This window comes from Cornus florida, unplaced genomic scaffold (assembly GCF_030987335.1).
Source record: "Cornus florida cultivar Cherokee Brave unplaced genomic scaffold, ASM3098733v1 CherokeeBrave_3.0.0_Hap2_Chr09, whole genome shotgun sequence".
NCBI lineage: Eukaryota > Viridiplantae > Streptophyta > Magnoliopsida > Cornales > Cornaceae > Cornus > Cornus florida.
In genome coordinates, this window is record NW_026775579.1 from 90,582,463 (window position 1) to 90,604,198 (window position 21,736).

At 34.6% G+C, this 21,736-nt stretch overlaps 2 protein-coding genes across 6 annotated transcripts; one reads left to right on the top strand and one right to left on the bottom strand.

Annotated features, from left to right (window-relative positions):
- Positions 1-255: 255 nt before the first annotated feature.
- LOC132275097 (perakine reductase-like) lies at positions 256-5,904 on the top strand. 5 transcript variants are annotated; one of them, XM_059776491.1, is made up of 8 exons: positions 256-758; positions 858-941; positions 2,214-2,384; positions 3,985-4,188; positions 4,318-4,472; positions 4,650-4,746; positions 5,022-5,175; positions 5,571-5,904. In XM_059776491.1, exons 2-8 carry the CDS (start codon positions 882-884, stop codon positions 5,747-5,749), a joined length of 1,020 nt encoding a protein of 339 aa, XP_059632474.1. In that variant the 5' UTR covers positions 256-758; positions 858-881; the 3' UTR covers positions 5,750-5,904. The 5 variants fall into 5 exon arrangements, with proteins under 5 accessions (XP_059632474.1, XP_059632473.1, XP_059632472.1 ...); XM_059776490.1 differs by having other exon boundaries at positions 861-941; positions 4,315-4,472; XM_059776489.1 differs by having other exon boundaries at positions 256-451; positions 861-941; positions 4,315-4,472.
- Positions 5,905-6,017: 113 nt separating this feature from the next.
- Positions 6,018-7,972, bottom strand: LOC132275098 (acireductone dioxygenase 1-like). The gene is made up of 5 exons (XM_059776492.1): positions 7,856-7,972; positions 7,637-7,724; positions 7,458-7,552; positions 7,136-7,375; positions 6,018-6,327 (listed from the first exon to the last, which is right to left on the bottom strand). Exons 1-5 carry the CDS (start codon positions 7,865-7,867, stop codon positions 6,199-6,201), a joined length of 564 nt encoding a protein of 187 aa, XP_059632475.1. The 5' UTR covers positions 7,868-7,972; the 3' UTR covers positions 6,018-6,198.
- Positions 7,973-21,736: the final 13,764 nt, after the last annotated feature.

Below are 21,736 nucleotides of genomic sequence, written 5' to 3' on the forward strand. Positions count from 1 at the left end.
CAATACTATTTTAAATTATCTATATAAAACCTTTTGTTCCACATTATAATCCATTGATTTTTCAATGTGATATAAAGTCATTTAGTAATAATGTTTATGGTCATTTATTTCATGATTATTTATTGGGTTTCTAAATTTAATTAACTGGTCCTATGACCAATCATATTGAGTTTTACTACTAATACAATTTATTGGGTACTGTGACTAATTTTTGTTTTGACTAGATTATTCTATCCTTTTAGGTTTTAGCCTAAAGAGACATTGTTTTGTCCAATTTCTTCTCTCGTTTTTTCAAAATATTTTCATTCTCTTCCGGCGACAAATCTGGATAATAGTGAAGCTAATATTTGTTGGGTGGGAAGTATAAGTATAGAGTTATGTGGGAGGTAAATTAGCAGACAAATGGAGTAGCATCCACTATCAACACGATTCTTACCATCGTCACTGGGAGGTTAGTCATGGACTCATAGTCTTCTTTCTTCTTTACCAAACACAGTGGTAGTGTGATGTGATAGAACCAGGACTTTTCAGCTTCAGATGTCCCACTTAGATTGCATTATGTAATCTAGCATCTTCCATTCCATTCCATTCAATACACCATTTTAGGGAATAGTAGAGAATTTTCATCTCAATTCAAATTAAGAAGGAATAGGTTTCTCTCTTGAAATTCCTTCGTTTTTCTCTTCCTTTTTCTTCATAATCCGTCACTCTCTCTTTTCAGTCAAGCACCCACACCCAAACACAACCTTATCTATAACGTATGTTTTTTCTTTTCCCCTGCTCTCTTTTTTTTTTATTTATTTTCCTTTCTCTCATTTAAAACGGAGGGTTAATATTTCCGTTTTCATTAATTGCAGCAGATTCAACCAAGTTGAAGAGAAATGGAGCACAAGTCCCAGATCCAAGTCCCCAGAGCGAAATTGGGTACTCAAGGCTTGGAGGTAAAAATAAATAATAATAAAAGCTTTAATTCTTTTCTACCCCCAAACCCATGTGGATTACTAATAATTAGCAACACCCAACACTCATTTCTGAATTTTCTGTCAATTGTGTGTGCAGCATGTTAAACTTCACTTGGGTACTTCAATTCTGTGTCAATTGTGTGCGCAGCATGTTTTCTTATACATTGTAATGCAGTTTTTTGTTGATAAATTTGACAACTGAAGTCTCTTCTCTTCAGGCTGTAAATTCTTTATTTCAGTGTTGTTGGGCCTCTAGACTATTTACTCTAGTAAATGTATTTAAAGAGAACTTGGATCATATAAAGAGGAGGTTTCGGTTGAATCTCTTTGTACTTTGCGTTGTCATTTGTTCAATCAAAATTGACAAGGAAAAACTTTCTGTTTACTCAAATACACGTCCTCAGCTTTTTGCACATTCTCAGTCTGCTGTTTGGTGATCTTTCTTATCTGTTAAGTAGATTTTCTACACAATTAAACCCGAGGTAAATTTACTAAACCCCTTCGCCTTGTTCCATCACAATATTCTTAGAAGTTTGTTTGCAAATTGCTAAATGTTCCTTTTATGCCACATTAATGTTCCTGGGACTGCATAAAGTGCTAGTTTGGACTAGTGGTAACTGCATACTTTGAAGTACTCAGGGCTTGTTTGGATACCACACTGTTTTGACTGCAGCTGAAGATTCTTAGTTACCCTAAAGTGTAAAGTTTTAATTTATGCAAACAAAGATAAAAGAAGCGAAAAAGTGCTTTCATAATACCTGCTATTTTGGTATGTAATGATTTGCTTCACAAATGTGAAAATTAATATGTATTTAAACTCCCCTCCAAATTTGATTATAGGAATTGAACTTAAGATAAAACTTAGGGGTTTGATAATATGTAGTTTTGGCTGAAGTTCATACAAATTACTGCGAAGAAGGTTACCTATTTTAACCATATGGTCCATATCACTCAGTATTTTGTCAGCTATACCTTATTCTCGCTGCTGCTTTGATGCAAGTAATTTTGAACTTTACAGAAAGCCCCCACGTTAGCGACTACATGCATAAGAAACAGTGAAATTTGTTACTTATAAAAAAAGAAAAAGAAAAAGAAAAAAGAAAGAGTGAAATTTGCAAGTTTTGTTCATGATTAATTTTCCCAGTAGACCATGCATGTGAAAATTTGAATATGGGCTGAATAATACCTTAGAATGTATACTTAATCAAATAAAGGCAACAATATCTGTCTGATGGTGTCCTCTGTCTGCAGGTTTCTAGACTAGGTTTTGGATGCGGGGGACTTTCTGGAATGTTAAATGCTCCTCTCTCACATGATGTTGGATGTTCAATTATAAAGGAGGCTTTTGATAAGGGTATCACCTTCTTTGATACATCTGACATTTATGGAGATAGTCATGACAATGAGATCATGATTGGCAAGGTACCTTCTTTTTAGACAAATTTATACCTAACTTCAAACCTGAATTTAGTAAATACATCATGATGGAATAAACTACAGGAGAACGTAGTAAATGTTTAAGGACAATACTTGCGTCCAACCCAGGTTGGATGAAGTTTGTCCAACCTGGGTACGTGGCCCAATCATATAGCGACATGTGTCCAAAAAAAATAAATTTTAAATTAAGTTGGGTAATACCCAACTTAATTCGGGTTTGACCCGTTACTCTAACAATTTAAGGACCAAAATACCCTATCTTCCCCCTCTTCATTCTCTCTCTACCTCTTCTCCTTCACCCATGTCTCAGACACCCTATACCATCATCAAGGTTGTCGCCGCCGCTTACCACCACCAACTCTCTGTGATATATATACATATAAGATTATACACACATGTATACACATACACATACACATACACATATTTGCACACAGAATTGTTGGGAGGACATATACCCAATATTATACATAAATTGGGTATATATATAAATGGGTATGTGTTTGCATGTATATATATATGTACACACACACATATATGAGAGAGATCGCGAGGAGTACAATCTACTGGACGGCGAGCTCTGATTTGGGCGAACGTATGGGACTAATTTGGTCTTGTTTATAATTGGTGATGGAGTTGTGTTTGGTGGGTGAGCAGTGGTATGTTTGGGTTTGTAATTGGCAGAGGAGCTCTAATTTGGGTGAAGGTGAGTTGATTTGGGCAGCTGATTTGGGTACGATCTGACTGCTTGGGGAGAATTACTAGAAAGAAAGGCTGGCAGTGGTGCGGCGGAGGTCGGCGCGGCGGTGCGATGAAGGAGAAGATGTAGAGAGAGAATGAAGAGGGATCAGTGGTACGATCTGATGTTGCAGCGGAGGTATGCGCGGCGGTGGGTGAAGGAGGACACTGCACATCGATCCTCCTCCATCAAGGTGGATGGGTCATCAAGGACCGGGATTCTCCGTTTCTCTGTCTTTGTGAACATGAACATTCAAGCAAAAATACCCATGCTTTCTAATGGTGCTTTAGGAAAAAAGTGAGGGATTTGTGAGTACCCAATGATCGAAAATGGCCGGTCGTCACGACATCGGAGAGAGTTTCTTACCAATTGGTGTCATTACGGACGAGATTGCAAAGAATTGCACAATGAAGATTGTGAGAGGCAGTGACAGAGAATGAAGAGGGAGAAGGTAGGATATTTTGGTCCTTAAAATTGGGCCACGTACCCAGGTTGGACAAACTTCATCCAACCTGGGTTGGATGCAAGTATTGTCCAATGTTTAATGCAGTTCTTCATTAACTTTTATCGCTCTGCCTCTCAGTTTACAATGAAAGGTACATTGGCAGAGCAATTGAGAAAGAGACAACATAAATCACAAAGATAAAATATTAGGTCAATTTATTACTGCATCCTCATTTTGGTCATGAATTTTTTACGTATTTGAAACCAATTGTGCAACATACTTGGTATGGTATCACTGCGTTAGGTGTTGTTGAGATACACATCTTACAGATGAAGTATGGGCTGGCTTACATTTATTATCTTATATTTTACTGATTTAGTACTCTTTTCTCATACTTTAAGGCATTGAAGCAGCTTCCCCGGGAACAGGTTCAACTGGCAACTAAATTTGGCATCACCATGCCGGAATTTGGTCATTTTGTGGTGAGAGGTACCCCTGAATATGTGCGGGAGTGCTGTGAAGCAAGTCTCAAGCGACTTGATGTGGATTATATTGATCTATACTATCAGCATCGTGTGGACACATCAGTGCCAATAGAAGATACAGTAAGTGCCAGAGAAATTCTATTTATTGGTTACTCTTAACAATATTCATTCCATTAATCTATGTACTAAATTTATTATCTGATTCATTTTTAATTAATCATAAAACCCAATATGGGAGAGCTGAAGAAGCTAGTGGAGGAGGGAAAGGTAAAATACATCGGGTTGTCTGAAGCTAGTGTAGACACTTTAAAGAGGGCACATGCTCTTCATCCTATTACTGCTGTACAAATGGAGTACTCTCTGTGGACTCGTGAAATCGAAGAGGATATAATTCCACTTTGTCGGTCAGTTGATATCTAGCTCTTTCTCTGTGTCATGCATAAAACCAAACCCATTGCTTTTCTAGGTGGAAACTTTTGGTCTTGGGTGGAATAAATATGTTAAGAACAGAGCAAAAGGCAACTCAAACAATTTATATGAACTTACTAAATTTTGCAACTTTTCGTACCTCTTCAACCCAGGGAGCTTGGTATTGGGATAGTAGGTTACAGCCCTCTTGGTCACGGGTTCTTTGGTGGGAAGGCAGTTGTGGAAAGTTTGCCCGAGGGGAGTTTGTTGGTACGTTACTGCAGTCTATTAATTCACTTCGATTTTCTCTGTTCCATGCTAGTATCAAGTGTGTTATCTTAAACTTACACATAATGGAAATTATATGATTACTTTTTTAGAATGGTATCACTTGCACAAGAGATGACATCTGGGTTCATATCTTGCTTGTCAACCAATCCAGACCCCCTGAAAGGGGGAATCTCTTGTTTTTACACCAAGAATGGGAGATGAGGGCTTGTACCATTTAACTCCGGTTATTCATAATCATTTGATGTCTTTTGTAGACTATGCATCCGAGGTTTACTGGGGAAAATTTGGAGAAGAACAAAATTTTGTACGGTCGGTTTGCTAACTTGGCTGCAAAACATGCCTGCACCCCTCCTCAACTGGCTCTGGCATGGCTTCTCCATCAAGGAGACGACGTGGTTCCAATCCCTGGTATATTATGTGTCCTCTTTCATCATTGTGTTAACATATGTGTGTGTGCACCTTTTTTTTTTTTTTTTTTAATGTCAATAAATATTATTGGCTTCCCTGCACATGACAAAAACTATACTCTTTGATATTTCTGTGCCTAACTCAGCAATCTTAAACTGTGTAGTGTGAGTTCATGGAGAAATCTCATGCATAAGTTCATGTCTGTATGCGTGTGTATAAAAGAATGCATAATTATTATTTTCCTCATTGAATGTTACTACAGTAAAAGGTTCGGGCAATTGCATATGTGCCTTTTTTTTTTTTTAATCTTAGGAATTCTTACTTTTGAAAAAAACCTGTTTATGGCTTATAATGTGGGGATTTTGATTGCTGGGATGGTTGTAATTCTCATACAGGGACAACTAGGATTAAGAACCTCGATGATAACATCGGATCTCTGACAGTGAAGCTTACGCAGGAGGATTTGAAGGAAATTTCCGATGCAATCCCCATTGATGAAGTGACCGGAGAAAGAGAGCTCGCTTCCATAGCTAAATACTCTTATAAATCAGCAAATACCCCTACCAAAATATAACTATTTACAGATCATATATATGCTAAAACATGAATCTTGCACTTGAAAGACATTTTGTTTTCTGCTTTTCTGTCTCCGTGGTTCTAGATAAATAAGATTGCAATGTAAGACTGCAAATTAGTCCATCTACACAGTGCATTCATGTCTTTCTACAATCATCATCTTTTTAAAACGTTACATTTAATTATCGGAGAGTCACTTCAGCTTGAGAGGTAATTGCGTCATCTGAGTTATAAAAAATCAAATGAGGTGCAGCGTAACCAAAAAAGAACAAAAATGAAACCCACATATGATTCAAATGGCAATAACACTATTATTTTGTCCACAGGAGTTCGGTTCTACATTTCACAATAGCCATTAAAGTAGCAAATAACCTTCATATGTAACATCTAAGTATGTATGTCATACATAATAATCAATCAATACTCGTAAAATCACACAAATGAGCCCTAATGAGCTTCAAGTGCCACTCCCACCTTATCAGTGAAGCTGTTGACGTACTCCTTCCTCGCCGGATGATCCTCCTGCGGTCGATTATACGCAGTCCATACCGGCTCTCCCATAAACAACCTCATCAACTGCAACACACACAAATAGTGAAACACTGTTGTAATTCAGTTGTGTATGTCATCCCCTAAAATGTAAGTATAGACTAGAGAGAACGAAGTGGGTTAGACATTTTTTTTTGTCAACAACCTCGTACCAATCAACCTAATATTGATTAATACGTAATCGATCTAGCACTGCTAGAAAACAACTCTTCCGCTTCGAAACGAAAAATTCCAAATGATTATGGAAATACTTGCTCCCATTGGACCATTTGTATCTATATGCATTTGTATTCCCATATCTCTCAGTTCCGATAACTAAAAATAAGGGAATGGAATCATTTCTTCTGACTCTTCCTTTTCATATTTGATAAATGTTGGTTGATGGTATAATTTTACAAAAAAAAATTATCCACCTTTCCAAAATAATTGTTCCAATTCAAAATCCACTCTACTATTTTTAAAAATTTTTTGTGGGGGCAGCAAGAGTATCATATTAGAACATCTCCAATGTTTGTGTATATATGTATATATATATATATTTTTTTGTGTAAATATAATATGTCATAATAAATTTACACTAAAAATTTAAATTATTTATTTTGAGCTCAACAGTTATTTTAAACTTTTTGTATAAAAATATAAAAAGGAGAAAAAATAAAATATGATAATATAACTGTATAAAATACATAACAATTTTATACATTTATGTATCTCAACAGACTATTGGAGATTAAAAAAAAATTACCTATTAGTGGTGGCGTCGTATATTTTACTTTTAAAAGACTCTTAAAATATTTAATTAAAATTTCATAATTAAATGAGAGTAATTTTTTACCTTCACGTAGTTACTGGTATCCAGGGTAAACCTGTGGTAAATGCCAGCTGGCAAGATGATGAGATCTCCCTCCTTGATCCATATGCGAATCCAACGGTCATCCTTGTCTCGAACATCGAAATAACCGCAACCATCAAGACAGTAGCGTATCTCTTCGTTCTCGTGTATGTGCTCCGTATAAAAGTTCTTCAGTTTCTCCTCGTAATTATCTACCTTCTCTGGGCACAAATCAAGCATATCCTACAAAATACTCATACTAGTACTGTATTATATATCTATTTATAATTTTACTATTAGTGTTTGCAAAATTTAAGGAAAATACCATGTAATTGTAGCCTCTGGTTTCTCTGATCTTCTGCAATTCCTCATCCTTCTCATAATCCTTTGGGTTCAAATGCCAGTACAGGACTCCGAGATCTGTATAATTGGCACTGTGAATTCTAGAGAGAGAAAGTGAAAGTCTTAGGGAGAGAGAGTTAAGATGGAGAGAATATTGATGACCTGCAAGGTGGTCCAAAGAAACAAACTCTTTAGGGTTTCGATGATGAGGCAGCCTCTTATCCTCATCACTCTCTTCCATGAACCATGCCTGATTTGGAAACCGTCAATTAAAATCAATATAATTCAATAAATTAGAATTGTGATTAAGCAACTGAAAATAATTTTAATTTATATATATATATATATATATATATATATATATATATTATCATCACCTACCTCGATCGCCATGACTCAATAGTTGAATAGCTAGCTGCGTTGAGCACAAACTTACGGGCGATGGGGAGAAATGTTGAGGTGTACTTATCTCGATGGTTCTGTAGCAATCTGTTTCATTTTACTGCCACGTGTACGGTTGTTGTTTATTGGTTTTTGTGGTGATAATTGATTTAGCTGTTTCTCTCCCTGGTAGAAAAAATCGTGTTTCGCATTATCGCAGGTGATTGAAGAAACCATATAGGTACTGCGATGTGTTCAATTTTTTTGGCCTTTTTTATTTTTTGGAAAATTTTTGTCGTTAAGGATATTTTTTATCTTTTACGGTTTTATGTATAGTATACTACTACATAGTGTACTGGTTGTGTCAGAGAATTATTTGAGGCATTTCATTGAGTTCAGGACTTTGGAAATACAAAGGTGTTTATTTCTGCATTTTTTTAGAATTGTTATATATGGATATTTTGATTGAGTCTATTTATATCATATTCATTTTTAATTATGGTGTATTTCTCTGTGTATGTTGAGAATTAAAAAAATAAAAAAATAAAAAAAAAATAAAAAAAACTTAGTGAGACCCACATGTTTATTTAGAAAAAGGACCAAAAGGCCTATTTTTGGCCTCACTTTCCCTTTTCTTTCTCTCACTCCCGCAGGTCTCTCTCCCTCTCATTTTCTCTTCTTTTTTTTTTTTTTTTCCTTTTACTTCAAATCTTCAAAATTTGATCTCTCTCTCAATACTTAGTATTTTTAAGTACCGTTTGCGGTAAATTGAAGCCTATTCCCATTTGACCTTCAATTGAGGGATCTTTAAGTCCTAGGGTTTGAGGTGGAAATAGGGGCTTTTCATCCAATTAGAGGTAGGGGTCTCTAATTCATATTTTCTTATTCCTTTGTGAGTTAATTTCTTGTTAATTGTTGCTAACATGTTTAATTGATGTTAATTACCCCTAGAATGATTTTATTATGGTGTATAAGGTTCATGATTATATATGTATGTGTTGTTGATTTGTATGAAAAACATGCCTAAATGTTGATTTTCTATATCTATTGTGTTGTTCACTGGCTAGAAATGATGTATGTAAACATATATGTTTTTCTTTGAATTTTTGGTAAAAAATGCTTAATTGTGTTATAGGAAGATTTCTTATTTTCATAGTATTGAAAGCATGAGACATACATACATGTCATTGGGAATGAATGAAGGGAAATGATTTGAAATGAAATAAAAAAGGGGTTTTTGGGAAAAATGTTTGAGAAATGGATTTTGTGAAAAACCTGGATGCCAAGGGGGTACCGAGGGTCCGTGGCGTTAGTATAACCTAGAGGGAATTAGGGAAACTGCTCTATCGTAGTTGAGCTATTTAGGCTCTAAATGACGCCGCGGGGTTACCAAGGGTCAAGGACAGTAGCCAATTCTTCTCTCGTGTCGCCAAGGGGGTACCGAGGGACGGGTTACATTAACGGTTTGAAAAGTGAAGAATGAAAGTGATTTTAAGCATGGTATCATACTTCATGGCATGACATTGTTTATTTATGAGTTGGAATTAAATGTCGTTTACTCTCCCAGTAAAGCATGACCCCTAATTCTTTATCCCTATTCATTATTTGGATTCACGGGGTCACAAGAGGTATGTCTTAGGCACTACCTACTGAGCTTTATGCTCACCCCATTATTTAACATTTTTCAGGACTCGGAAAAGAAGTGGCGGATGATAATCCTCCACAAGCTTGAAGAAGATTAGAAGTTGCATTTTGTTATCTTTTGTATCATAGCCCATTCTTTTGTATAGTCTTAAACTAGATTATTGTGTATTCATTTTTGCAAGCCAAGGTCATATATTATAAATCATAACTTTTGTTGGTATTTTGGAGGAAATTGAGATACAATGTAAATACTATGATGAATGGGAAAGGGGGGCTATGTTTTGACAAGTTATTGATGCCGTTTAATTGTATTATAACTCATATTGTTGCTATGAATTCGGAAATGGGTTGCAAAACAGGTCCGATATAGGTTTAGTATTTTAAAAGCACAACCAGTGGCCATTCCAGTGAGTTTCAGGGTTTAGGGCCATGTTTTGGCCGGCTGATCCTCACCATCAACCGAACGAATCCCCTATCATCAGTTGACCGACGGTTGAAACGGTGAAAGTCCCGAGAGCAAATTTTTGCCCTATCGTTTTAGCCGATCGACCCTGTAGGTCAGCGGGCTGATCCTGCCTCGTCAGCAGGCCGATGAAGGGCTATCAGCCGACTGGTCATTGCCTTTCGACCTGTGACAGTTGATCCTTTTGGCAAAGTTGTTTATGGAAATGATTTGGAACCTTAGATGGACCTGTATGATAGGTGTGGACTTAGAAGAGTAGTGGTATGACCTAGTTGACCTCGGGTTCGGGCAAGGACCCGATTAACGGTCCGGACCCACTGGTTCGGGTCGTTACAGGTACAAACCAATCTTAAATCTTGTGGGTGTCACTTATCAAACGCTGACGTAGCACGTTGACAAGCCAATATAATTCTAATCAAAGCCCCATGGTAGAATTGAAAAGTCAAAAAGTTCAAGGGAACAACCCCCGAACATCCCAAGTCCTGGTATCACACTAGGCCCACCAAGCCTCGAGGGGCCAACCCTCGAGCACCCAAGCCTTGGTATCAGACCAGGCCCACCAAGCCTCGAGAGGCTAACCCTCGAGCACCCCAAGCCTCGGTATCATACTAGGTCCACCCTCGAGCACCCCAAGCCCTAATATCGTACCAGGCCCACTTAGCCTCGAGGGACCAACCCTTGAGCACCCCAAACCCTGATATCACAGCAGGCCCTACTAAGCCTCGACGAACCAACCCTTGAATATCCTAAGTCCTGGTATCACACCAGGCCCACCAAGCCTTGAAGGGCCAATCCTCGAGCATCCCAAGCCCTAGTGCCACACCAGGCTCGAAACACACCGAAACATTGGAGCCCCAAAGAGTTCGCCATTAAAATACTACAGGTTCATAGATAGTATGAAACAAAGGTAGGGCCTTCACAGCTGTAAAGGATCTAAATTTGGGAAACTTAGAAGGATCTTGGATTGGTGGATGAAAAGTCAAGAGATGCTTTCGCTCTCAGCGAGGCCCAATCAACAAGATGATGGGATTATACATGTTATGACAGCAAACTTTAAAATCACATTCAATGCTATATCAGGCTTGACTAACTGGCGGCCAAGCAACATTTAATACCCCAATTGGGAGAGAAACGACATAGCAACATAGTGCAAGGCTCGAGGAGAGGATTGGACCTCTCAGGCTCATAGGCCCCTCAGGACTACCCACGTGATCCTGAACCATGCATGCAAAGAACCATAAACATAAGGAACCATTGGTTAGTGACTAAGGGAATCCAGGCCTATAAATAGCACTATCCTATGAATGAATAACTAATCAGAAAAGGGAGCTGTCATAAGATACTGTATAGTTGCCCTACCACCATCTCAATCTTGATGATTGGTCTTCTTCTTCTCCTCCTCCTTCACTAAGCATCTTCTCTGTTTCCTTCACAATTGTACCTCTAGTATCACCAATACATATTTGTTTATCCCTTTGATAAAAAAGATTACAAATCTTAATAAGAAAAAAATGTTTCAAATCTGCTTAATTACATTTATCCAAAAATAAATAAATAAATAAATGAAAACTCGATTAATTTAGTTAACCAGTTTAAATTGGAATAACTTTTATTCTTTTACAATCTCAATTAGTATTATCTAATTTAAAGAATGGAAAAAATTAATCGTACAAAGAGAGCCAAATAACACTATCTCCTACACAAAATCAAGTAGATGTGATTAAAGTTGTGTTCACGCCTTAGAATTGAAAGGAGATCATATTTTAGTTTAAATTTAAACTAATTTTTTTCAAGTTCCATTAAAAAATATAGATTCCATACTACTAAACAACACATTTGTCTAGCCATGTTTGATATATATTGATATAAAGGAGTGATGTACATAAAAAGGGGTGGGCTGACCCACCAAACATATAGAGGCCCAACAATAGTTGGACCAACTAACACAGAGCACAAAGAAAGAACCAGATAGCCAGTTCAAACAATCGTTGCCGTGTTTGATATTCAATTACAAACATTTCATCTGCATTATCAGTGGTAAACCTAAAAATTTGATCCTCGTGATTGAAATTAATTTCATATGCATTATGTTTAAATAAGAATGCTCATTGGTATATCCATTGAAAATATTGCTAAGATTAGTTCAGTTCAGTTGTGAGTGTACAAATTTAGCCGTTGGATAATGTGGGTCTTACAATCAAACATATAATCCAATTGTGGAAATTTGATGGTCGATAGACTTGGTTAGTATAGTCATATCCATTGTCGGGGAGGCTCAGGTTTTGCTACAAGCAATGGACATGGGTGCAGTGTTTGTTGTAACACAACACAAATAACTAAAACCCACCAAGTCCCAACCCCTTTTTGCACATATTGTTTAATTTGTTTTTGGAGTCCTAACCTAGGCCGAACCATCTTAGTCCCTTGTCTAAATGATGATGGAGTTAGAGGGGCCTTTTTTCAGGTTGGGAAAACCATGCTTGAGTAATTAGACCACTTACAATTATCACCCTCGCATGTTTGGATGCCAGGAAATTCCAAAAATCATTATGTGGCTGTTAGCCTAGCACTCTGCACATTCTGGGCAGCGAGGAATGGCATTATATAGCTAGGTTTGGTCCCTTTTGTTCACTTCCCTTCTTCAAAATTATTAGGTGGTCCAGACTGCATGGTCTGGGCTAATTAGAATATTTGATTAGCCAGGACTACGTAGGACAACCTAAAAATTCCTCCTACTTCTTATTTGGGTAGGGAAAGTTTTTGACTTCTAATATATATATTTATATGTATAGATATATTTACTTGTTTATGGTATTAGTAGTGAATAAATTATTTAATTTATCTTTGGTGATTCATGATAATGTGATAATGTTTTATATTTAATTATTTTTATAAGTTCAATGCAAAAAGGATAAATTAAGATTGTTGTAAAATAGAATAGGGCGATCAAAGTACAGTAAACCACCCTTAACTTGTAACTTTTTCCAATAAACCCTCGTTATCTAATTTTTTTACCAAAGAACCCCCTAAATTATATAAGGGGGTAAATGAGTTGATACTTGAACCAAAATGTCCTTTATTTAAATCTTAATTCTTGTAAAATTCAAAAATTCATATCCCACAAACCGTTCATCCAAATATTGCAAATAACATATGCACAGAAAACTAATAAAACAAAGATTTCAGAAATATAAGATTTGTTCAGCAAAATGTCATAACCAAAGAGAAATAGATAATCTAAATATCTACTGCAATAATCTTATTATTATTATTTTTAAATACTCGAATTATTTGCAAAAAAAAAATTCAAGAATTATTCAATTACATATGGAGCATAACATATAAAAAATTGTGAATAAAAAGACCGAATATTCATTTTGATTTTTTTTTTTAAATGGCAAGTCAATAAAAAATGAAAATACTTTGATGCAAAAATATGATATCTCATGAAATCGATCTCTATTGGGACTAAATTTTTTATATGTTATGATCCATATGTAAACAAATAAGCATGGAAATTGTTTTACAAATATCCCGAGTTTTAAAAAATAAAATAATATTGTTGGAGCAGATTTTTAGATTGCCTATTATCTTTGGTTATTGAATTTTGTTGCACAAATCTTATATTTCTAGAATTCTTATTTTATAAGTTTTTTGTGTATATATTATTTATAATTTTTAAATATACGATTTGTGAGATATGAATTTTTAAGATTCAGGAGAATTAAGATTTAAATAAAATGACATTTTGGTCCAAATATCCACTCTTTTACCCATCGATATTTGAGAGGGTTCTTTGGTTTAAAAAAAAAAGAAGAAAACACTTAGTTTGAAACTAATAAAAAAGATGGATGATAAGGGCATGGGGAGCAATCATAGTTTTGGTATCATCGTCCAATGTGTTATCAAGATGCCAAAAAACAAGTCTACATGGTACATAAGAGAGTGGAGTTTTAAAGTCTTCTGCATTTGTGTGGAGATCGAGACTTGAGAGTATTGTAAAGAGATTTGGTAGATTTCAAAATATTGAAAAACTTGTAGTTACGTTCAAAATGTAGAGGATTTTAGAAGTATATGGAGTTTTGTAGAACTGTAAATATTTACATGCAAGGCCCATAAATAGATAAGGAAGTTATTTATAAATGAAACAAGCTTCAAAAAATTGAATAAAAGAGAAGCTCCAAATGCGAAAGAAAAAAAATTATATATAATCACATATTCATAAATGCATGCATATTTTTATTTTGATATGGGAGTAGGCATTGGATGTGCGCTGTTTTAATTTGAGAAAAAATGTATTAGTGCTATTTTTTATTTTTATTTTAATAGTGGGTTCTTTATTGTAATTTTAAGAGTAACATGATTGGTTATTTAGCCTCTATTTTAAGTAATATAAACAAATGAATTAATACAAACTGCACACAGAATCTTTCAGTAAAAATTAAAGATATTAGAATTTCGTTTCATAGTATTAAAGACTCGCAATAATATTATCTCAGTAACCAAGGTATATATACATTCTTATATCATTAATTTTTTTTTTCATAGAATGGAACTTACTTAGTTCTGGCGGTGTAAGATCATAAGTACTCTTAATACACTAATGACAAATGATGTGGTAGAATGAGGGCTAAGTCTGTTTCTTTTGTGTTTGCTCAAAATCTTGCTTTAGGTTTTGACATATAAATTTTTATTTTTTATTTTTTTAGTAATTGATGATCAAATAACAAAAGGGATCCAGCAAGCCCAAAGTTACAATACAAAACAAGCCCAAGCCCAAAGCTACAATACAAAACAAGCCCAAGCCCAATCCTTAGATGATTAGCCACAAACAAACAATCCCTAACTAACCGTTGTAAGTTTGACAGTTGAAAGCACAAATTGCTGTTAAGGTTTTTTTTTTTCCTAAATAAATTGCTGTTAAGGTTCCAAACACAATGCATGTATGACTCCAAATTAAATCATCGACACCTTGCATTCTTGTCTTTCTACAATCAAGCTCGCAATGATTCACCCCCAAAAACCAACCGAAGCATTTGGATCCATTCAAAAGAATATTGCTCCCGCAAAATCAGATGTACATATATTCCAATATATGGATGAGACAATAGTCAACATGCTTAATTCCTTAACCAAATTTATATGAATAACTTGATTCATTTACAATCCAAATCGGTATATGTTCGTTCTACTTAATTTAATAAAAAGGAAAAAAAATTAATTCTGCTTAAGAAATGAACGAAAACAACGATAAAAAAAAAAAAAAAAAAAAAAAAAAAATGGTTATTCACTGCACCACATGAATTAAAACTACAACACATATTCAGCTAATCATTAAATTAGTTACCCAGACTATCTAGCGCAGTGTTTATACAAAAGAACAATGATATTCACTCCAAATAAGAGACTAAAAGGGAAGGAGAACTGAATAACACTCTTGGATGCATTGAGGTGAGGCCTATTGTGAGGAGTATCATTTTTCTTATACAAAATCAAGCGGAAATGATTAATGTTATGTTTTGTAGCATGAAAGTTGCGTTTTATAATTGAAATGGAAGAATATTGTTAGCACGTAAATTATGATGGAAAATCATCATGCCACGTAGTCGAAAATCCTGAGATCTGAACTCTAGATTTGGCTATGATCATCGGGATAGAAGATTAATTTCTAATCATGATGATCGGAATTAAGGCCAAGAGTAGCGTAGAATGGAAGTCTTAGGTCATTATGATTAAGATAAGATGTAACGACCCGAACACGGGAGGCCGAATCACTAACCGGGTCCTTACTCGAACCAAAGAACTCTTGAGGGTAATATTGTCATTATGCACCTTATTAAGTGTTAGGAGTCAGAATGAAGTCACACTAGTTGTTTCTAACCTCTTTGGTTCATGAAAAGGTGAAAATCCCAACTTCGAATTTACACCGGACCTCTAGGGGTTAAAGGGTAAAATAGTCATTTTGAGTCATAACTACGAAATAAGACTATACTAATGGAAAGAGGGTTCAAAATCTTTCAATTTAGACTAAAAAATAACCTAATTTGAGTTAGAAATGAAGAAGATATGGTCAGTCAAAGTTTGGTCATCAACTATGGTATTTGTGCATTCTATCGACCAATCGTAAAGGTATGCGATCGATTGTAAATTCTATACTTAGAACATTTTCTAACAACCCTGAATATGGCTCTTTGTCGATTGATCATAAATCACATTCTTAGAAAATTTTCCAACAGTTTCAAAATTGGCTCTTTGTCGATCGATCGTAAATGTATGTGCGATAGATCGTAAATCCTCATAATTTTTCTTTTCTTCCCAAAATGCCATGGTTTGGTTCCTATACCTCCATTTTGATGATTGATACATCCATACCTATCAAAATCTATCCAAAAGTACCAATAGGACATGGATACATAACCAATGTGATTTACAACCATATAACAAGACAAAAAGACATAAATGTCCCTAGATTTGCAATTCATTCCCAACCATACCATCTTATCCATTTTAAACAAAAGAAATATTTAGGATACATAATTACATGCCCCAAAAGAATAAACGTACATTACCTTTTAAATGGTCACAAAATGATACAAGTTGACTCATGTTTTACAAAACTAATATATTAGTTACAAAAAATACAAAAGAAATGATTTTTCAACTACACATGTGGAGGAACGTCATCGAGTTCCTCCTTATCGTGATTTGAAAATAATAATAAATGAAGGGGTGAGCACTAAAGCTCAGTAGGAGATGCCTAACGCGCCAGCTTTGGACTCCCTTGAATCATGTAAGACGTAATGGGAATAAAAGAGAACCGGGATCATACATTGGGGTTTTCATGGCATTTAATCACAAAATCAACTCATCAACGACATTTATACATCATATCACCACTGTGGATGAAAATTCAATGTAATGCACCATGTCCCCAAACTTGGACTCTACCGACTCTAACTCACACCGAAAACCGCTAATTGACTTTACCGAGGCGAGATTGGTTAACTATCATGGCCTCTAAATTGTCGACCATTTGGGGCCTATTAATCAACTTTACGCGTCCTAAGCCAGTATACGCTCCATCTAGGTCAAGCTTAGTATCAAACTCGCAAAATCCAGTTCTTTTCATAAAACTTCATTTCAAGCCCTTTCTCATTTTCCTTTCCCACTGTGTCATGCATATGCTTAAATTCCATCAATTAAACCTCATTTTCATCTATATAGCAATAATGGCATAAACATAACATCTTTTAGAAATTAATTACAACCATGACATTTTCCATAATATAATCACAAGTAAATCATTTTATAGAAACCAACTATAAACATGACATTTTCTACAACTTGGCTACAAGCATGCTCAACATATACTCACATCATCACAAACATGCTAGCATTTAAATGTAATCAAGAAATCTTCCAACTAAACAATACAAGTATAATAATACACATCATTTCTAGCATAGTTTCACTACATCATCATATCACCATCATCTTAACTCATAATTTTACACTAAAGAATGAAAATAGGAGAAATCATAGCATACTTATCTAATAAAAGATAAAGCTTAGAGCATTAGAAATTCATACATTAAGTGCGCTAACCAAACAAGCCCAAAGGCTAACCCTAAATTTCAAAATCCCCCTAGCGTTTTCAATATTGCTGTCAAATGGAAGCTCTCTCCAATCTCTCCTAATAGCATAAAGTCTTTAACTAAGGACAATCTAGTGATTTTGATAATTACAAATCATTAATGGTGTTTATGGACTAATATTTACATTGAGTGTTATAGATGATTCATATTCAAAGAATGACTTCAATGAAGTAATAAAGATCACATCAATGAAAAAGAATGGTTACAAAGAGACATGAAATTGCAAAGAACCAAATGCAAGTCCATCCAAAGATAGCTTGAACTACAATGAGCAAACAAACAACTAAAAGAAAGGAAGAAGGCAATAATATGTCAAAGCCTAAACGATCATGAACAAAGCTTGAAGAAAAGGGTAGATAGCTTGGTGAGTGTTAATGATTCAATGTCAAAGTGTTTATGAATCCATTTGAAGCTTATCTCTTATAGGACCATGCATATCATATCATCATTCATATATTCTTACATCCATTAGCAATAGACTATGAACTTCATCATATATATTCGAGATATGAAGCCATTGCTAAAGAATGAGTTAGTTCAAGCTTGCATAAGCTTTGAAAGAACTCATCACTTGAGCTAGAAATGCTAGGACCATGCACATCAATCACATGATTCATATTGGTCACTAGAATATAAAGGCTAAGGCATATGAAGCCTTTATTACCATGATTTAGTATTGGACATTAGGATCCTTGAATGTGACTCATGAAAAACTGTGTTTTTGGCTATGTGTGAAAAATAGATTTTTGCAATAATGATTATTTCAAAATAATTTTTCCCAGTAATTACTCTTTATACTTCAAATAGCCTAATCTGATTTTATCGGATTTTTTTCGTCATTTCTACATCGGCCTACATGGAGGATCAAGTTTTACAAAAACTGTCAGGAACCCCAATTTGTACTAAAACTGATTTTCTACATTTTGATTTAGTTGGATTTCAATTGTCTTAAATTTTTTATAGAATCCAAATATGGGGTTCTTCCTTATTTACATTGTAAACTTAAAGTAAATGGACGTATAAATATTGTAAAGACATTTACTTAAATGTGAAGTATCAGATGACCAAAACAGACAAATATTTTTTATTTTTTATCTGATCGACTGTGACTGCAGAAGTAACAGAACACATGCTGTCTTTCAGATGACCAAAACAGAGAACTATTTTTTATTTTTCATCTGACAGATCAGATCAGTTATACTATCGACAGGATGCCAAAACAGCAAACTCGCATCTTTTGTGTTTTATCAACTGATTGATCAGTTCACCAATGTAACCGATCAGATGAGTTCAATTAAGTGACCGATCATATGCTTCATGTAACTGATCAGATGACATTTAAATCTTATCATACCGATCGCTTCACCAATGTAACCGATCAGATGACTCTAAGTGACCGCACAGATGATTCATGTAACCAATCAAATGGACTAAAATTTCATTTCAGGTATGGAAAATGATTTCATCCCTAACGGATATATTTTTCAAAGGGGTTATAAATATACAATGCTTGGACATTGTGGGTATGCATTGGAGAGAAATAGTTAAACCTTCTTGAGTATCAAAGAGCTTTTATTTTTCATCTTCTTCATCCTCTCATACATATCATTCATAGAGTATTGAGCTTCATTTGTATTTATTTATATTCTAGTTGTAAGCTTTGATTTGCATATCAATCTTTAAGAGATATATTATTGTGCAACAATTTTCTATCTACAATTAATTGTAAGGGTTGGTGTGACTCAACAGAAGTCTAAGAGATGAGTGTTCTCTTAGCAAGAAGAATTAGAAGCAGTGTGCTTCTTGTACTGATTTACTCTCCACCCACAAGGAGGAGCCATAGTAGGATTGAAAAATCTCAAGAGGGGTCTTGAATAGAGGAGTAGGAGTTACCGAACCTCGCTAAATCATTGTGTCAAGTGTTTGCATTTCTCTTCCTTTATCTCTTTTACAATTGTGATATTAATTGCTTGAGTTTATATCTTGATTATTGCATAATTGTTATAAGGTGTTTATTAGAATTTGCTAAACAATTAAACCGAAAATTGGCCATTGTTTGCAATAGACTCTATTTACCCCCCTCTAAAGTCAATACTTGGGTAACATCTCCAACTTCTCTTTCTTGGTCTTTTTCAAATTCTCACTCTAAGTACTTCAAATCCAAGCTTTTAACAAAAAGGATATATATGTGTATAAATATAGAGAGAGAGAGAGATGAATGAGAAAGAGAGAAGATGTTGGCCAAAATAGGGGGAAAATGAGGGCTTGGACATATATGTGAATCACTAACTTATGGTTAAGTTACCATTACACCCTTTTTCCTTTCCTTGCAATGCCATCACTATCCCTAAAATATCTACCTCAATGTATAGGTACATGTATATGTATATGTATATGTATGTGAAATGCAAATAACACCTTTCACCAAAATGGCAAAAGCGGGAGAAATTCCCAAGCCCGAAATTGTCCCGACTTTTAAAAAATTCTAAAAATGATTCTGTCACTTCTAATTAACTTAAAAATAATTAAAAATGCATTTATAAAACTCTCGGCTCGAGAAATGACCTAAACGGCCCTCGGTGCCTGCGTGGCATGCAAAACGAGGTACGAAAAATAAATAATAGAAAAATTCAAAAAAAAAAAAACCCAAAAAAAATTCGGGACATTATATAAGATATTGAATTCATAGCCATTCATGGCCTAAGAGTCTCGATCAATGGTCAAGAGTCTCTCAGTCACTATAACCAAAAAAATCTCTCGACCATCATGACCTAAGGCACTATTGTTGGGATTTATATGCCCTAGCATAGTGAATTCCTATTTGGATTAAAGTGACATATGTTCCTGACGTATCTGAAATATTTATACTTTATACGATTGGTGAATTCAATGTATTATGTTTCGATTCATTATGGAATTGATAATGTCCACTTCATTACAAGATATATTTACATATGTATGTGATGACGATCAATACATGAATATAAATAGTATTTATAAATTGTTCATAGTCGGTAATTATAGATGAACTCATAATTAATTAAGACTTGAATTGGATCCGCTTTAGGTTGAGATATATTGCGAGAGTCGTCATATGCAATTGCTCCCTATCACTGTCATGGCATTTGATTATTAAGTATGAGAGAAGTATAGACTCTTTCATTAATTAATAATTACTTTGATTTGTTCGACGGATACTTCGGGATCCTTAGATCGACACTTTAAGTAGTCATGTAATTAATAGTTAGAGGGTTATATTCTCAATATTTGCATCAATGCTACTTGTATTTATTTTGTATTGATATGATTGATCACGAATTATATTCGAAGGCCTTTGTGTGTTTTTAGACAAAATAATTTATTATATATTTATTTATTTAAATTATTATTTTTGTTCAACAAATGTTTTATTGTGATCGAGCCAGAAATAATCAAAGGTACCAAAATAAATATATTAATTATGTAGTCGGATTGATGACTTTATTTATCATATAACTAATTATGCATAGAAGGGTCAAAGTGCAATATTGACTTAAAGGTTATTTATTATTTAATTGGAGTTCAATTAATTTCTTTTAGTGGAGTAGAAATTAATTAATGAATTAATTTAATTAGGTCCATAGACCGAGCCAATTATTAATTCATTGTAACCAAGAAAATAATAAACTCAAAGGATTCTCACTCATAGCCCAACTTAGTATTGGAATCCTATTAGATTCGAGACATGTGAATTAGAGATTAAGAAGAATTTATTGTTTCCTTTTTCTTATCTTTATATTGCCTATATATACATGGTCTATGTATATTTTAGGGAAGCTTTATGGAAGAAGTAAAAAGGAATATATTTTCTCTCTCTAGAAATTAGGGTTAGTGTTCTAATCTAATGGAAGCTCCCACAAGTCTAATTTTCCAAGGTCATTCATGGAGCCTCGATTCTAAAGTCACGGGTGATCAAGTCCGAGCACAGATCCAAGGGATATCAGACAATCAATATGTAATCAAGCATAAATAAAAACTGAATTAAGAATAAAAATAATTATGCGCTGAACGAAATCTAAAATAAAAATTCTCAAACTTTAAATAAGAAATTAATATCATTTAAATCCTTCAAATCCGTAC